This window comes from Balaenoptera borealis, assembly GCF_965194805.1.
Source record: "Balaenoptera borealis genome assembly, chromosome: 11".
NCBI lineage: Eukaryota > Metazoa > Chordata > Mammalia > Artiodactyla > Balaenopteridae > Balaenoptera > Balaenoptera borealis.
In genome coordinates, this window is record NC_138868.1 from 111,603,877 (window position 1) to 111,618,300 (window position 14,424).

General features: G+C 63.2%; 1 protein-coding gene across 3 annotated transcripts in view; it reads right to left on the reverse strand.

Annotated features, from left to right (window-relative positions):
- IGSF9B (immunoglobulin superfamily member 9B) overlaps positions 1 to 14,155 on the reverse strand; it is a 55,833-nt gene extending 41,678 nt beyond the window's left edge. For all 3 annotated transcript variants that reach the window (XM_082342841.1, XM_082342840.1, XM_082342842.1), the window contains exons 1-3: positions 13,914 to 14,155; positions 4,879 to 5,076; positions 3,289 to 3,435 (exon numbers count right to left, since the gene is read on the reverse strand). In XM_082342841.1, the coding sequence (XP_082198967.1) occupies positions 3,289 to 3,435; positions 4,879 to 5,076; positions 13,914 to 13,977 (409 nt within the window). In that variant the 5' untranslated portion in view covers positions 13,978 to 14,155. The remainder of the gene's footprint in view (positions 1 to 3,288; positions 3,436 to 4,878; positions 5,077 to 13,913) is intronic.
- Positions 14,156 to 14,424: the final 269 nt, after the last annotated feature.

Here is a 14,424-nt window from a genome sequence, read left to right on the forward strand (position 1 = left end):
CACACACACACACACACAACAGGCCAACACAAACGCAAACATAAAACCGAAGACAAGACCACGGCGAGACGGCTTTCTTCAACATCTCCCCACCCCTCCGCTGAGCGTGGCCCCAAAGGGGGCACAGGAGTGAGGGCTGGGCAACCAGGAAGCAGGCTTCCTCACGCACGACACATCCTTGAGAAAGTCCATCCTCACCCAACGTCTAACACACCAAAAGTGACGGTAAAACTCATTCCAAGTCCTTGCAGAGGGAACCTGGCATCCGAACCCCAGGCCCCTCCTGGCCTGGCCGTGCGCTCACCCCAGCAGAGCCCTCCCGCCACGCCTGCCCTTGAACTCCAGCTCACACAGCCGTGGCCTCTGTTACCTCTGTGTCACGCTTAAAGAAAAGATAATATGGTAAATTACATCCTGAAGTGACAAATTAATTACTAATTACATAATTACTTTACTATTTAGGTGCTAATCAGGAAAGCACTTTGAACAATTTTGAGTTTTCCGGAAAATAATGGTTTGACTCCCGATTATTTACTGGATTAGGTGTGAGCTTACCAGCTGCATTTCTAGGCTTAATTCTTTTTTACAAATGCCCTATAATTAATCGTGCACGTTAGAAATAGGCTGGTCTCTCCTCCAAGCAATTCATCGACCTAAAGCAAGGTTTGACTCTGGCTTTCCAGGTATTTTATATGCAATAAAGAAATAATTGGGTTTGTTTCCTCCCAACTGGTCTTCAAGAAAACACAGAAGGAGAATAAGACAATCTGTGATTCTAATTTTTCATTTTCCAAAGGTGATCCCAGTCAGAAATGCCTGACATTAAATATTCTAGTTTGGAAGCAACGGAATGTTGGTGCTCCAAACTCTTTCCTTCGATAACGGAAGTATTTACGCGGGAAGGAACCTCAGAATGCAGGAGGAAGAAAGGGTGAGATCGCTCACCTTGGGAGGTGCCTGTGGTGTCCACACTTTGAGAGGGAGGCCCCTGGTGAGGGAAAGCATCCGATGATGAGCCCCAGTGCTAAAGCCTGACCCTTCCGGAAGAACAACCTGCCAGGTTGCCTAAATGCGCCGGCTCTCCTTCCTCTGGGCCTCCAGGCATACTGTTCCCTCTGCCCTGGAACACCCTTCCCGCCTCCTGCCCCCGCACCTGGCAGACTCCTCCTCCCCGAAGGGTCTCTGCCCAGGGGAGTCCTCCATCCCTCACGCTCCCAAAGCCCATACTGCAATTCTCCCTGGACCTGACTGCCTCTTGACGTGTCCTTCAGAGCTGGGTCTGGGTCACACCCACTGCGTTTCCCCATAGCCTGCCAAGTGGATGTTCAGAAGTGTGTGTTGAATGGGTGGTCGTGGGTGTATTCCCAAGGGCTCTCCGACCACCACACACAGGCCACCTCTCCCAGCCTGAGGCGCCTCCTGTGCGACCCGACTTCATCCTTTTCTCCCTTAAGGAAGAAGATAACCAGCATCCTGCACACAATGACCCCGCGCAGCCAACCTTCCAGGCGCCGTGCCAGACATCTTCATCCACAGCGTTTCCCTTCATCTTCACAACGGCCCTACAAACAGGCTCTGTTCTTGGAAACACAAAAGGGAAGCTCAGAGAGGTGATATGGGTGCCAGGGATCAGACAGCTAATGCGGTGGATTCGTGAAATAAGCCCAGTCTCATCGGGTCGCGTTCCGTGCCGGTCCCTCCGAGCAACGAGGAATTCCCAGCCATGAACTCCCCCTGGGGCAGACGGAGCCCGAGCTCTAACAGGACACACGACTCCGGACGAAGCTCTGCGTCCCGGCTCGGAGCGTCTGCGCATGCCTGCTTCTCCGCTCGCTGGACCGGACCCATTAGTGATGTGAGGGGAGGAGGTGGGGCTGCAGGAGGCGTCGGCCCGCCTCGGGAAAGGGCACAAGAAAGCAAGTAGCGTGGGGCTCTCGGCTCGGTGCTCGTCAGTGACGCTGTCAGCAGCAGGTTTACCTTCCTAATTATGTTTTGCTTGGGCTAATATTAAGCCGAGTTTTCACTCTGGGCACACACAACAGCTGGCATCGAAAAGGGATGACTCAAAAACTCGCGGGTGGTGGGGACAGCCCAACCAAGATTTATAATAAGCCTCCAATCGGTCTCTGGGGACTGCCCAGCAGGAGCCGCCTGCACCCAGAGGCTCAGGCAGCCTGGACCACTGATCCAGGGCCACCGTCCCTAAGTTTGCTTTCCAGAGACCAATGCTCCGGCTAAAATAATCTGTTCTTCCAGGGCCCTGGATGGGTTTTCAAGGCGGAAGGAGCATGGCCTGACCCGACCCCACAAAGCAGGGACCGTCGAGGCTCAGAGAGACTTGCAACCCAGGCAACCGCCCATTCCTCTCTCCCGACCGCGGCACCCAGGGTCACAGACATCACACCCAGAAAGACCCAAGCAGTGGGGGGCGCGTCCAAAGCACATGCACTGTTGACACCTCAATTACCAGCTCAGCGTCTGCAACACGCGGCGGCTGAACACGTCGGCTCATAAACTGAATCAAGAGTAACTGTACGGTCAGAAAAACAAATCAAAGCAAAAACCCTGCTCCCCTCCACCGTGGGGACCACTTCTCCTTCCACTTTCTCCCGGTTCCGGCGCTCCCTGGCTCCTCAGGAATGTCCCCTCCCAAGGGAGGGCTCCCAAGGGCACAGGGGACCCTCGGTCCAGGGAAACCCCGGCCCCCTGGGAAGCACGGCACAGCACGAGGCCCGTCACCCTTCACCTGGGCGGTAAGTACCCGCGGGCATCAGAAGGTTACCCTCTGGATGGGGACCAGCAGGATCCCTGCCCGGCCCTGGGTTTGCTCTGCTGCTGCCAATCATCCAGCGTAGAGACTGGCGCCCAACGGTTACCGAGGCGAATGGACTAAAAGAAGGCTGTAACGGGGAGATGCCCGGAGAGGGTCTTCCTGCGGCTGCGCCCGAGTCCGCCCCGCAGATCCTCAACCCTACCGGTTTCAGATGCCGGTTTCCACCTCCCTGCGCTGGGCTCTGATGACCCCGCCCGCGGCAAACGCCCTGGTGCCGGGAGCTGCCAGGCCTCTGCGCCCACGGCCCCCGGGGGCTCCAGGACGAGCCAGGGGCCTGGGGCCCCCAGCCCGGAGGCGCACACGCACGCACCACATATGCAAGCTCTCACGCAGGCACGCATGCACGCTCACGCGCCTGCGCGCACACTCACGCAAGCACGCACCACGCACGTCTGCCCGCTCACTCGCACGCACGCACGCACCACGCACAAGCCCGCGCGCGCGCACGCACGCACCGTGGATGGTGAGGTGCACCCAGCTGCCGTTGTGGAAGGTGTCGTATTGCTGGTCCAGCAGGAGCACCTTGCACTCGTACCAGCCCTGGTCCTCGGCGCGCAGCTGCTCCAGCCGCAGGGACGCCTTGTCGTGGAGGCTCGCGCGGCCTGTGGACAGGGGACAGAGCGGGTCAGGGCCGCGCAGAGCACCCTTGCGACCCCAGTCCGCCGCCCGCCGGGCAGGCCCAGAGCAGGGCGGCCCCGAGAGCCCCAGCCTCGCTGCCCGCCAGCTGCACCGAGGAAGCCTCAGTTCCCTGCAACTTCCCGTTCTCTTGGGGCCAAGGAAAGGCAGGAGGCATATGGAGCTGGCGGGAAGGGGGCCAGAGAGCCCAGAAGAAGAGGAGCGGGACCCCGCCCCAGCAGGTCCCCGTGGCTGCCACACCCAGCACCCTGTCTGCCCAGCACCCCTACGGGGGGCGGAGAAGAGGCCGCTGGGGACAAGGTGCCGGCGTCCCCTCCTAGTCCTGTCGCGGAGGCCAGAGAGCAGAGCGCTCATCCAGCCAGAGCCCAGGTTCCGAGCTCGGCCGCAGGGCCTGTAGCCCGAGAATGAGGAGCGGCTGGCAGGCGAGCAACGCCCCGAGCCACCCTCCCTAACTCCGTCCCCTTCCCCAGAGCAGCCCTCGGGGTCCCCCCTCCGCTCACTCTCCACTCGGGCCCACCCCTCGCCCCAGTGTCACGACCTCCTGTGCTTTCCTCCTTGTCTCCTCAGCAATGGCAATCTGCCTACAAACCAGACAGTCAAAACCAACCAGGGCTGGAGAGACATAGACACAGGAGGAGAGAGAGGGACAGAGAGAAAACTAGAAGCTGAGAAAAATGCAATGCAGACCTCAGAAATCAGAGGTAAAGATAAAAGCTGTGTCCCACCAGTTTCCTCTCTTCCTTTAAACCCCAACACACGCGCATGCGTACACACACTCAGAGATGCATGCACACACACACACAAGCCCACGTGCAACCCTCGCACAGGCACACGCCCTCCTCCTTGGCGGGCAGGCCCTGACAGTGACTCAGTGAGGCCACCGCTGGCAGGAGTAATTGCAGAGCAAGACAGCACTGGGGCCACAGGAGGAGGGAGGAGGGCGGAGGGCGGCCGGAGGACGAGGCAGCGAGTGGAGCAGGCGCCCCGACACTTCCTCGCACTCAGGACTCAGGACGGGATGAGGCCCCAACTTCAAAGCCAGAGGGAGGGAGTGGGCAAAGCCAGACAGAGCAAACCCCGCGGCCGCCATGGCTCTGACGCAGCTGCTCCCGCCGAGCCGCCCTCCCGCCGGCCTCCTCTCCCACCCATCGGCCCCTGGCCTCCCTTCTCCTCCGGCCTCGGCCCCTGCGGCCCAGTGGGGCTGTGAGGAGGCTCTGTGTCTGCCCCACCTCCGCGTCCCTCTCCTCATGCCACTTAACTAAAGCCTCCCAGAGTGCAAAGGATGACGGGAGGACAGAGACAGCGACGGGAAAACAGAGATACGAGGCCCGTCGGAAAAGACAAGAGGCCACGAGACACAGGCAGGAGGGACGGTGCGGGGGCCCCGGAGCCAGGCGGGAAGGCCTTACCTGCATACTCAGGGTCCACATGGGGCGGGTAGTAGCCAAACTTGATGAAGATGGGGATGGGCACCCCGAACTTGAACCACTCGACGACATAGGGCGGGGGCTGCCCCGTCACCGGGTGGACCACGTCGCATCGCAGGACCACGCTCTCGCCGGCCCTCGCGGTCACGAACTCGGGCTCCTCTCGCAGGCCGTGGGCACCTATCGGGACAGCCACACAGGAAAGGAGGTGAAAGGAGATCCTGCCCGGCCCCCACAGAGGCCACCCCTGCCCTGCCAACCCCACAGAGCGGAGCCCGACCGCGCCCTCCCCCATGACACCCCCGCCAGCTCTGAGGAGCGTGGCCACTGAGAAGGTGGAGGGGCCTCGGCCCCTCTGCGGACACCGTGGCCCGGGCGCTGCAGCGGGTGAACAAGGGCCGTCTTCCTGCACCAGGATGCTTCCCACCGGAGCCCGGCAGGAGCTGCAGAGCCAGCCGTCCTCCCACGCCCCGCCCCCAGCTCAGCCTGATGTTCAGGGCACAAAGCGAGGGTGCTCCACGCAGGAGCGGGGAGCCCTAACAGGCTGAGCAGAGGCTGCTCGTGGCATCACCAGAGGGAAAACCCTGGGGGCCGGAGCTGGCCTTTCTGCCCCTCCTCCCTCTGTCCGCTGCGCCTGCCGCCGAGGGGGGAGCGGGAGGGGCCTCCAGCCCGCCAGTTTCCACGCCCCAAGCCTATCAGGCTGCGAAGCCCCAGACATCACCATTAAGGCCGCAGGAGGCTAGGGGCGCAGGAGGGGGACCCTGGGGCCGCTAACCTCAGCCAGCTAAGGGGAACATCCCCACCTCCGGCAGAGGACGAGGCGCACGGCTGGATAGGGCTCGGCCACCCTCCCGAAAGGGCCTGGAAGGGACGGGCGATGAGGCCAGCCCCACCCCCAGCCGCAGAGAGAAGCGGTTAACCCAGGCTCCGCCCCGAGGCCTGCACCCCCCACCTCCAGCCCAAAGGCACCTTGTCCAGCTCCCTTCCCAGTGAAAGAGGCCCCTCCCCCTGCCTTCCCTCCAGTTCCCACACTACCCTCCCACCCCTCCCCTCCCCGCAGTCCCGGCTGGGCCCCTCCAGGCAGCACCAGGGACAGCAGCCTCCGCGGAGGCTTCCAGCCGGGGACGCCCAGGAGAGGCGCGCCTGTCCTCCGCGTGCCTCTGGGCCTGATTCTGACCACACCTCCCTCCCCTGCGGGCTCCTGCCCCGCTCCTCTCGTCCGTCTATCCTTCGTGTCTCTGTGTCTTTCTGACCCTCTGGCTTTGGCTCCTCCTCCAACGGCCGTCTCGCTGTGTCCCTGTCACTCTCTCTCTAGCTCCCCGCTACATGGGTGATTCTGTCTACCTGCCAGTCTCTCCCCACCTCCTCGTTTGCATGTCTCTATCAGCGCGTGTGTGTGTTGGGGCAACGTGTGGGGTTCCGTTCGCCTGTGCCGGGGAAGGGGTTTTGCTTTTCCACTGCCCGGTCTCCGTGGTGCGCTCTGCCTCCATCTCTCTGGGTCTGTGTCTCTGTCTGTCTCTCCTTTTCTCCCTCCCGCTCCAGCTCCCTCTCCTCCTGCAAATTGCGGAAGAAGGAGGAGGCAACCCTTCCAGAAGCTGATTGGCTACCGGTGACATCACTGTTTTCTAGAGAAAGAGCTAAGATCACAGAGTATTTTTGGAGCAGAGCAGAGTGTTGCCCTCACCTGCCTGAGGCCCCAGCCGGTTTCCCAACCCCCCCAGCTCTGCTTTAGGCTAAGTCTGAATCCCAGCCCCTCAGGGAAAGCGCAGCAGGCACCCCCGCTACCCCAGGGGCACCAGGTGGGGACAGAGCCCGCCTCGCAGCACCCGGGCACAAAGGCTGATCCTGGACCCTGCAGGGATGGGCAAGGAGCAGGCCGCCTGAGCGAGGAGGGAAAGCAGCGTGTGTGCACGCGTGTGCGCGTGTGTGTACGTGTGTGCATGCACGTGTGAGTGTGTAGACTTTGGAGGAGAAGAAGAGAGGAAATACAGGAGGCAGGGTAAGAGGAGGGGGCTCCTCCCGGGGGCCATCACCTGGGGGGCAGAGGTCTCCACAGAAGGGGCTCCTTCCCAGGCTCCGGCCCCAGCGCCTGGGGCAGGGGGCAGGGTCGCTTGCCCCCCTCTCACAGCGAAGGCTCTGGAGGCTCTGGCGGGGTGAGGGTCTGCACCTGGGCTGCCTCATTCTCACCGCACAGCAGCGAGGCAGCCTCTTCCACACCGGCCCCCGCCAGCCTGGACTCAGGGCTACGCACCCACCCCGCCAAGGCCCACCCGGGCCTCAGCCCCGCCTCCACGATTCTTCCCGAGGACCCTTCCACCAGCGGCCGGCAGCTGGGAGAGGACACGGTGAGGCCAGCAGTGCAGAGACAGGGAGCAAAGCCAAAAGAGACCCGTTTCCCAGGAAGAAGGCCGGGGCGGGGGGAGGCCCTGCCCCAGCTTCCACGCTCAGACCAGCCCTCCTGGCTTTCTGAGTCCTAAAATATTTATCAGTTTCCCTCATCTCCTCAACACACACCCACACACACACACACACACACACACACACACACACAGCGTGTGCTCTCACTCCATCACCCACGAGCACTTCCCCCTCAGCCTGAGCCTTTCTGAGCCAAGCATGTCTAATAAAACACTTTCTCCAGAAAAGCTCACTGCAAAAAAAAAGTAAACATTGCTGGCAGCAGAGACGGAAGAGGGGCTTGATGAAGGAGAGAGATGACCTCAACCCTAGGAGGACACGACCGAAGTCGAAGAGTGAAAGAGAGTCCAGGGGCAAGAATGGAGACAGATGGTCAGGGTGCGAACAGACAGAGACAGAGAGAGACAAACAGACAGGCAGAGCTCAGAGGCACACAGGACTCAGCCTGGGACTCAGAGACACAGGCCTTCAGAGGGCCCAGAGCCAGGAGGGGACAGAAGGGAGCAGGAAGGGGGGGGAGGGGAAGACAGGGATGGGTGGTGACCCGAGGGGGAGGGCTGCAGGAGGGGGAGGCCCCAGACCCCTCCCCACCACAGAAGGCTGCAGCAGCCAGGGACAAGGCCGCGAGCCTCAAAGTGACGCTGGCGTCCGCAGGGTGAGCACCGCTGGGGTGGGAGGTGTTCTGGCTGCCACACACCCCTTTCGGAGAAGGCAGGACACAGCTGCACCCGGAGGAGCAGAGCAAATTTGCATCTTGGGGACGCACGCTGGTGGGCAGAGAGGGCAAAGGAGGACGCGGTGCCCCTGCGGTCTGGCTGACCTTTCCGAAAGCCCACAGGGGACAAATCTCCTGCTCTCTGGGCCAGGTGGTGCCCGGCGGGTAGCCGGGTCCAGGGCTGCCACTGGATCCCCGGTGAGCACAGGACCAAGGGGCATCCAGGGCCTGGCACGCCCCCCCCCCCAAGCTGGGGCTCTTCCACAGGCGGGGCTGGGGGAGGAGAGGTGCCAGGACGGGAAGGTCTGACGGCGGGGAGAGCCGGCCACCAGGCAAACTCGGCTTCCTCTAGGCCGCTCCTACATACCCGGCCCGTGCTCGGTCGCAGCACTAGCTGACAGGCGTACTACCATCTCCATTTCACAGGTGAGCAGGCTGGGGGCCCCCTGGCTGGCTCAGCCGCCCGCCGGGCAGCGGGTCGAGGCAGGTTCCAGCTGCTGTGTCTCCCCTTGGCCCCCGCTCACCCGACCACAGGCCCAGGGACCAAGGACGAAGGCCCCTCCCGCGCCGACCCAAGAAGCAGTCCCCTCCCCTCCGCTGAGTCAGGCCAGCCCCTCCACACCGCACACTCTGGACAGGTTCTCACAGCCAGAGCTCTGCAGCCCCGGACCCAAGAAGGATGACGGTGGGGTGCGCCTGGGTCAGAAGGCAGCTGCCGGCGCTGGGCTGAGCCCCCTCCACCTGGGACCCGGGAGCTCGGGCTGGGTGTGGCGGCGGCGCCAGCCTCCTCCTCTGTGAGTACAAGTCCTCCGGGAGCCTCCCCTCCCCTCCCCCTCCCCCTCGGGCACCGGGCTCCCAAACCACAGGCCTGTTGTCTAATAATACCAGCGCCAGCCACCACCTCCATCTGCCAGCCTAAAAATAATCCCTGCTGAGTCCAAAAAAGGCACAGCCCCCAACAGTCCCCCAGTCCCTCCTCCCTGACACGCCAGGGGGTTCCAGGAGATTCCAGGGAGCTTGTGATTGGGCTCCCCCGGAACAGCACCCACCCCCTACCCGGGGGGTGGAGAGCCAGAGGCTTGCACGAGGAAAGCGGAGGACAGACATACCACCCAAAGCCAAGTGTGAGATGGAGGAACGGCTGTGTCCACGTCAGGCCGCGCCCTGGCTGTCCCTTCCAGAAGGCAGGTGGGCCAGAGGGCACCGGGACAGCCTGCCTCCGGCCAGGACCTCCACCCCACCCCCCGGCAGATCCAAGGAGAGGTCCCCACCCTCTGCAGTCTCCCCAGTGCTGTCCTCACGGCCCTTCGGCCCCCACGCCCCATCAAACTCTCAGGACCCAAGTCAAGGGTCAGTTGAGCCCAGCCTGGCCCTGGCTGGGAACCTTCCCATCTTCTCTCGAGGCCCTGGGGGAGGGGCAGGATCTGCAGGCCCCCTCCTCCGTGGGCGCCTCTCCACCCTAACCCTCCTGGCCCAGGCAGCCCGAGAGGCAGCAACGAGGCTATTAGCAGCCTTAATTTGCTCTGGGCTAGATTGTATTTCCAAGAGCCTTTCCCCAGGAGCCACTGGCAGGAAGCAGTCAGCAATCCGCCTGCAGTGGCTCCTCCAGGGACAGACCCAGCGACACCCACCCTGCCCGCCTGCCGGACGGGCGCAGGCCTGGTCCAAGTGCCCGCGAGCCGGGAGAGCCCTCGGGTAAGGCGCCAGGTGGACACGAGTAAGGGGGGGGATCGAAGCCCTTGTCTGCTCGTAGTGAAGCGTCAGCAGCGCTCCCTACTCAGAAGCCAGAAACCAGGACAGCGGCTCCCCTCGTACAGTGTGTGCAAGTTACCTGCCACAGCCTGTGGCCGGGGCCTGGACCAGGAGGGAGCTCGGGGCGGGGCGGGGTGGAGGGACGGGCTGAGAGCAGCACCCACTCCCCCGCTTCCAGGAGGACAGGCAGGCTGGCTGAGACCTTGCTCACAGTCTGGCCCACGAGGAACTGCTCTCCAAAACCTTCGTAGAGGCCCCGACTCTGCTCACCAGTCTCCTGCTGATTCACGCAAGAGAGGACAGAAAAGCAGGAAGATTCCTAAGAAAAATAGGTCAGCTGCCTCGGGCAGGCTGGGCTCACCCCCGTGGGCAGGGCCAGGCTACAAGCTGCCTCTGCGCCCGGCTCCCCAGGGACCCAGCCCCTTCTCCACTCAGGAGTCTGGGCTACTGGGCAGCCGAGGCCAGAGCCCACCTTACAAGACAGACCCGTCTTCTGCGTCCCCGGGGCTCTGCCCGTGTGTGTCCCCACTGAGGCTTTCTCTCGGGGAGTTCAGGCATCCTTCAACCAGCCCCTGAGCTGAGCTTCTGGGCTGCCCAGACTCAGGTGTGGAGCAGGGGGCAGGGAAGCCAGGCGTCTGCTCCAAGTCTAGCCTTACTGCCGCCCACGGCCATCAGCACTCAGACGGGAGTGATGCCCACCTCGTTCCTAGAGACTCTGGGTCGCCTGTCTGCTGCATTCACGTGCACATGCAAACACACAGCTGCACACACAGCGTGCACACACGCGCGTGTGCAGTCACCTCCAGCAGCTTCCACCAGTGACAGCTCTTTCCACAATTCAGATCCACTCTCACACAAGCTGCTTTACCCATCCTCGGGCTCAGACAGGAAAGAGCTGCTCCCCGAGACCCGAGACCCGGGCCCAGCCTGAGGAGGCATGGGACGTGCCGGGGGACAGGGAGCCTTTCAGAGAGAAGAGAGCTCGTCCCTCTCGGGCCTCACCCCCTCGCGCCCAGGTCCGCCCCTCACTCCCTCAGCGCAGCAAGGCTGTGGCAGCCAGGCCCGAGGAAGGGAGATCTGAGGGAGGAGAGCACAGGGCCAGCAGCCAGGACAGAGGGCAGCCAGAGCAAGGCTGGAGTTCAGCATCTCCCGGCCAGGCAGCATCTGCTCCTTGGGTAACCAGATCCCAGCTTTCTGTCTCAGAGCCTCAAACCTGAAACCACCGGCCCTGGGACCCGGCAGCTCCAGGTCCAGCACACGCCGATCTTGGGGCCAGCAGCTGAAAGCTGATTCTTCCCACACACACCCTGCTCAGCTTCTCCTGAGCGCGGCCTGCCAGACACACCCCTGCCTCTAGCGTGTGTGCTGGGGACGCACACATGCCACTTGGCCACGTCCTGCTCAGCTGAGAGGCTGCCCGTGGGTCTCGCAAGCAGCCTCCAGGCCTAGACCTCCTCCCTCCCACCTTCGCTGCCAAAGGGAGGGAGGAGGGTCAGGGCCAGGCCAAGAGCACAGGGCACTGGTCCAGCTACCAGCAGGATCTGAGTCAGAACCCACTTTATCTGGGGACACTAGTCATGCAGGATTTGTAGTCAACAGGAGGAGGCAGCCTTGGCGGTAAAGGCCCGGGTCCTCCCCCCAGGCTTGTTCAGCAAACGTCTGGGATGCAGACTCCATAGCCGTCTTCCAGGCTCTTCTGCACGCCCTCCCCAACCTCTCCACTGCCCCCCGGACGCACGTGACTCAAGCCCATCCCTCCCTCAGTCCCAACCCTCTTGCCCCTCTGCTGGAGCAGCCCCTGCTCAGCCAAACCCTAAGACTGGCACCGCAAAGTCCCTCCCCTCAGGAATCTCCCGGAAGTCGCCTCTGCCAGTCGGAGAACAGCTGAGCTCACACAGCAGCATGTGAATGCTGGCAGTGTGCGGGCGGCAGCCTCACAGGCCCGTCTCCTGCCCCCGGAGGCTGTGCGTGATGAGCTGCCTGCCTCCTGGGCTCGCCGCATCCTTCCCACAAGGCTCTGGCCACTGACAAAACTCCAGGTTTACAGATCTTTCGAAGGATTTCCGAGCAGCCCTCCACGTCTCCCCGGACAAGGTCTGCCTGGGAAACCAAACTTGGTTCCCGACAGAGGCAGCATCTGAACTTTACCCCAAGGCATTCCCAGCTCCCAATGCCCTGAATGGCTCAAGGGAAAGACATTGAGAGGGGGGCCTGGAAGCCCCAGACACTGAAACCATCGTCATCATCATTTACTTACTTACTACAGAACGCTAATGTTCACAAAAACCCTACAAGCTCAGGCTAACCCCCTATGAGGCAAGTGACAATCAGAGAAGCGAAGCAACGTGTCCAAGGTCACAGGCCAGCAAGTAGCCAAGCCGGACTTGAGTCCAGGTCCTGTGACTAGACCTAGGTCCTTCACCACCACACGCAGAGCCCCTTTGGCTAAAAAGACCCCCAAGACCCACAGGGGTGGCGGGCAGGGGTTCATGTCCAGCCACCCCAGACAGAAGAAGGCAAAAGCTTCATAACCAACAGCCTTCAATGCTGGGAAGTCCTTCCTTCTGTCTAGCCGCTTTGTGTGTTGCTGTAATAAAGCCCATTTTCCTTTATTCTGTGCTTAAACTTGCAAAAAGTCCATCCGCCTCCCCTGAAGTCTCAGGCTTGGAGGCTATTTCAGAGCCTCCCTTCGGAGTCTCTTTTTTATTCAAAGATCCCAGCACATCCTTTTGTGCTTTCAGCCACAGTCCCATAGCAGGAACATACCAAAAACTGGAGGGGAGGAAGCTGCGGGCATCGGAAGACTACAAGGGAATGGGGGGAGGGGGGCCTGAGGCTAGAGACAGGTTCTCAAGCGCAGCTCGAACCACCTCACACCCCACTCCACGAACTTCTGCGGTCACTCTGGCCTCAGTTTCCCCACCTGACAAAGGGAGAGTTTTAAAACCATCCAGGTCACACACCATTTAACAAAATCACCCTTCCTTTGGCCCTCCTCTGTTTGTATTCACACCCCCCCAAACAGCACGGAGACCTATTCCATTCCAGAAACTTTCCCAAATCACTTCCCCTCCCCCTACACAGCCCCAGACACGGCGAGGAGAGGACCCTCCTGCTCGAGCGCGGCCGGACGCGGGGTATCCCGCTGCGGGTCCTCCTGCTGCCGCCCACCCCCGGCGGTTCTCCCCGGAAGCCATCCCTCCCGGCCCTACGAACCTGTCCGCAGCCGGGTCGTGTCTGCGCGCTGAGCACCGTGAGCTCCCGGCACCTCCAGGCTCCGCTCCTACTTCCATACAAGGGCCGAGAGCCGCGGTGTCACACAGAGGCGGGCAGGTGGCTCTGCCGTCTCCAGAGCACAAGCCCGCGCGCTCACGCGCGCATCACCCAACGCGCGGGCTTCCCTCTGGCCTCTTCCCAGCTCAGACCGGAAAAACGGAAAGAGGAAAACCTCCCTCCGCCCGGAGACGCGGCAGTGGGGACCCCCTTCCGCCGCCCTCGCCCCCGGCCAGCTGTGTCCGGCTGCGGCGCGCTCCCGGGGAACTTTTGCCCGGCCGGTCTCAGGTGCGGCGGAACGGGGCGCGGGCAGGGCCAGCCGAAGGCGGCCGCTCCTCGCAGCCGGCGAGGGACCCCGCGCGGAACCAGCTCTTCTCCTCTCGCGGGGCTCCGTGCGCCCCGCCCTGCGAGGGGACCCGACCTCCAGCTGCCAAGACGTGTGGTCCGGAGAGACGCGAGCCGGAGCCAAGCCCCACAGCGGCTCTCCTACGGAGCGGTGGCGCTGCGCGGGGTCCAGCGTGCCGCAGCCGCCCGAAGACCCGCAAACTCCCCGGCAGCAGAGTTCAGAAAGCCGCCGCCTCCCCAGCGCTCGCGGCGGCGGCTGCGCCCGCGAAGGGCACCGGGCGCGGCACCCGCTGTGAAGCCCTGGGGCCAAGGGTGGCGAAGTGGACCCAAGCCCGAGGCGTCCTCTCCCGAGCGCCGGCAGCCCGGGCTCAGGCCCTTCACGCCGGCCGCGGCCTCGGCCCCCGCCCTCCCCGCGGTGCTCGGAGCGCGCCCGCCGGGAGGGCGCGGGCTCGGCGGGAGGACGGGGCCGAGAGCGCCGGGAGGCGCAGGGGAGGGACGCTGCACTTCAACTCACCTTGAGCCGCAAGACCTCGGGCGCTGATCACACTTGCTATCAAAGTGGCCACATACCAAATCATAGTACTACCGCGCGCCAGCCAGGAGCCTCATCCTATCGCAAAGTGCCCCGCGCCGCCTACGCCCCGTGCCGGTGCTCCCGCGGCTCCTGCGGCTCTTGCAGCCCGGGCGGCCCGCTCCCCATCCCTCCACTGCTCCGCTCGGCTCGGCGCGTAGCCTCCCGCCCGGCGCAGCGGCACCTGCACTAGAACCCAAGCGGAGCGCAGCCAGCGCCGAGGAGAAGCCCGGCGGCACCGCCCCAGGCCCGCCCCCGCCGTCCGCCCATTGGGCGCGGCTCGCGATCCCGGGGCCCGATTGGCTGGGACGTCTGCCCGTCGCGGCGAGGGGGGAGAGCCCATTCAAGGTGCGTTGACGTGTGGCCAGCCCAGAGCCGCAGAATCATGCGCATTGCCGGGGAGAAGGCGCTACCGCGTCTCCGCTCGGTTCTGCTCCCTGCTCCCGCTGCCTGG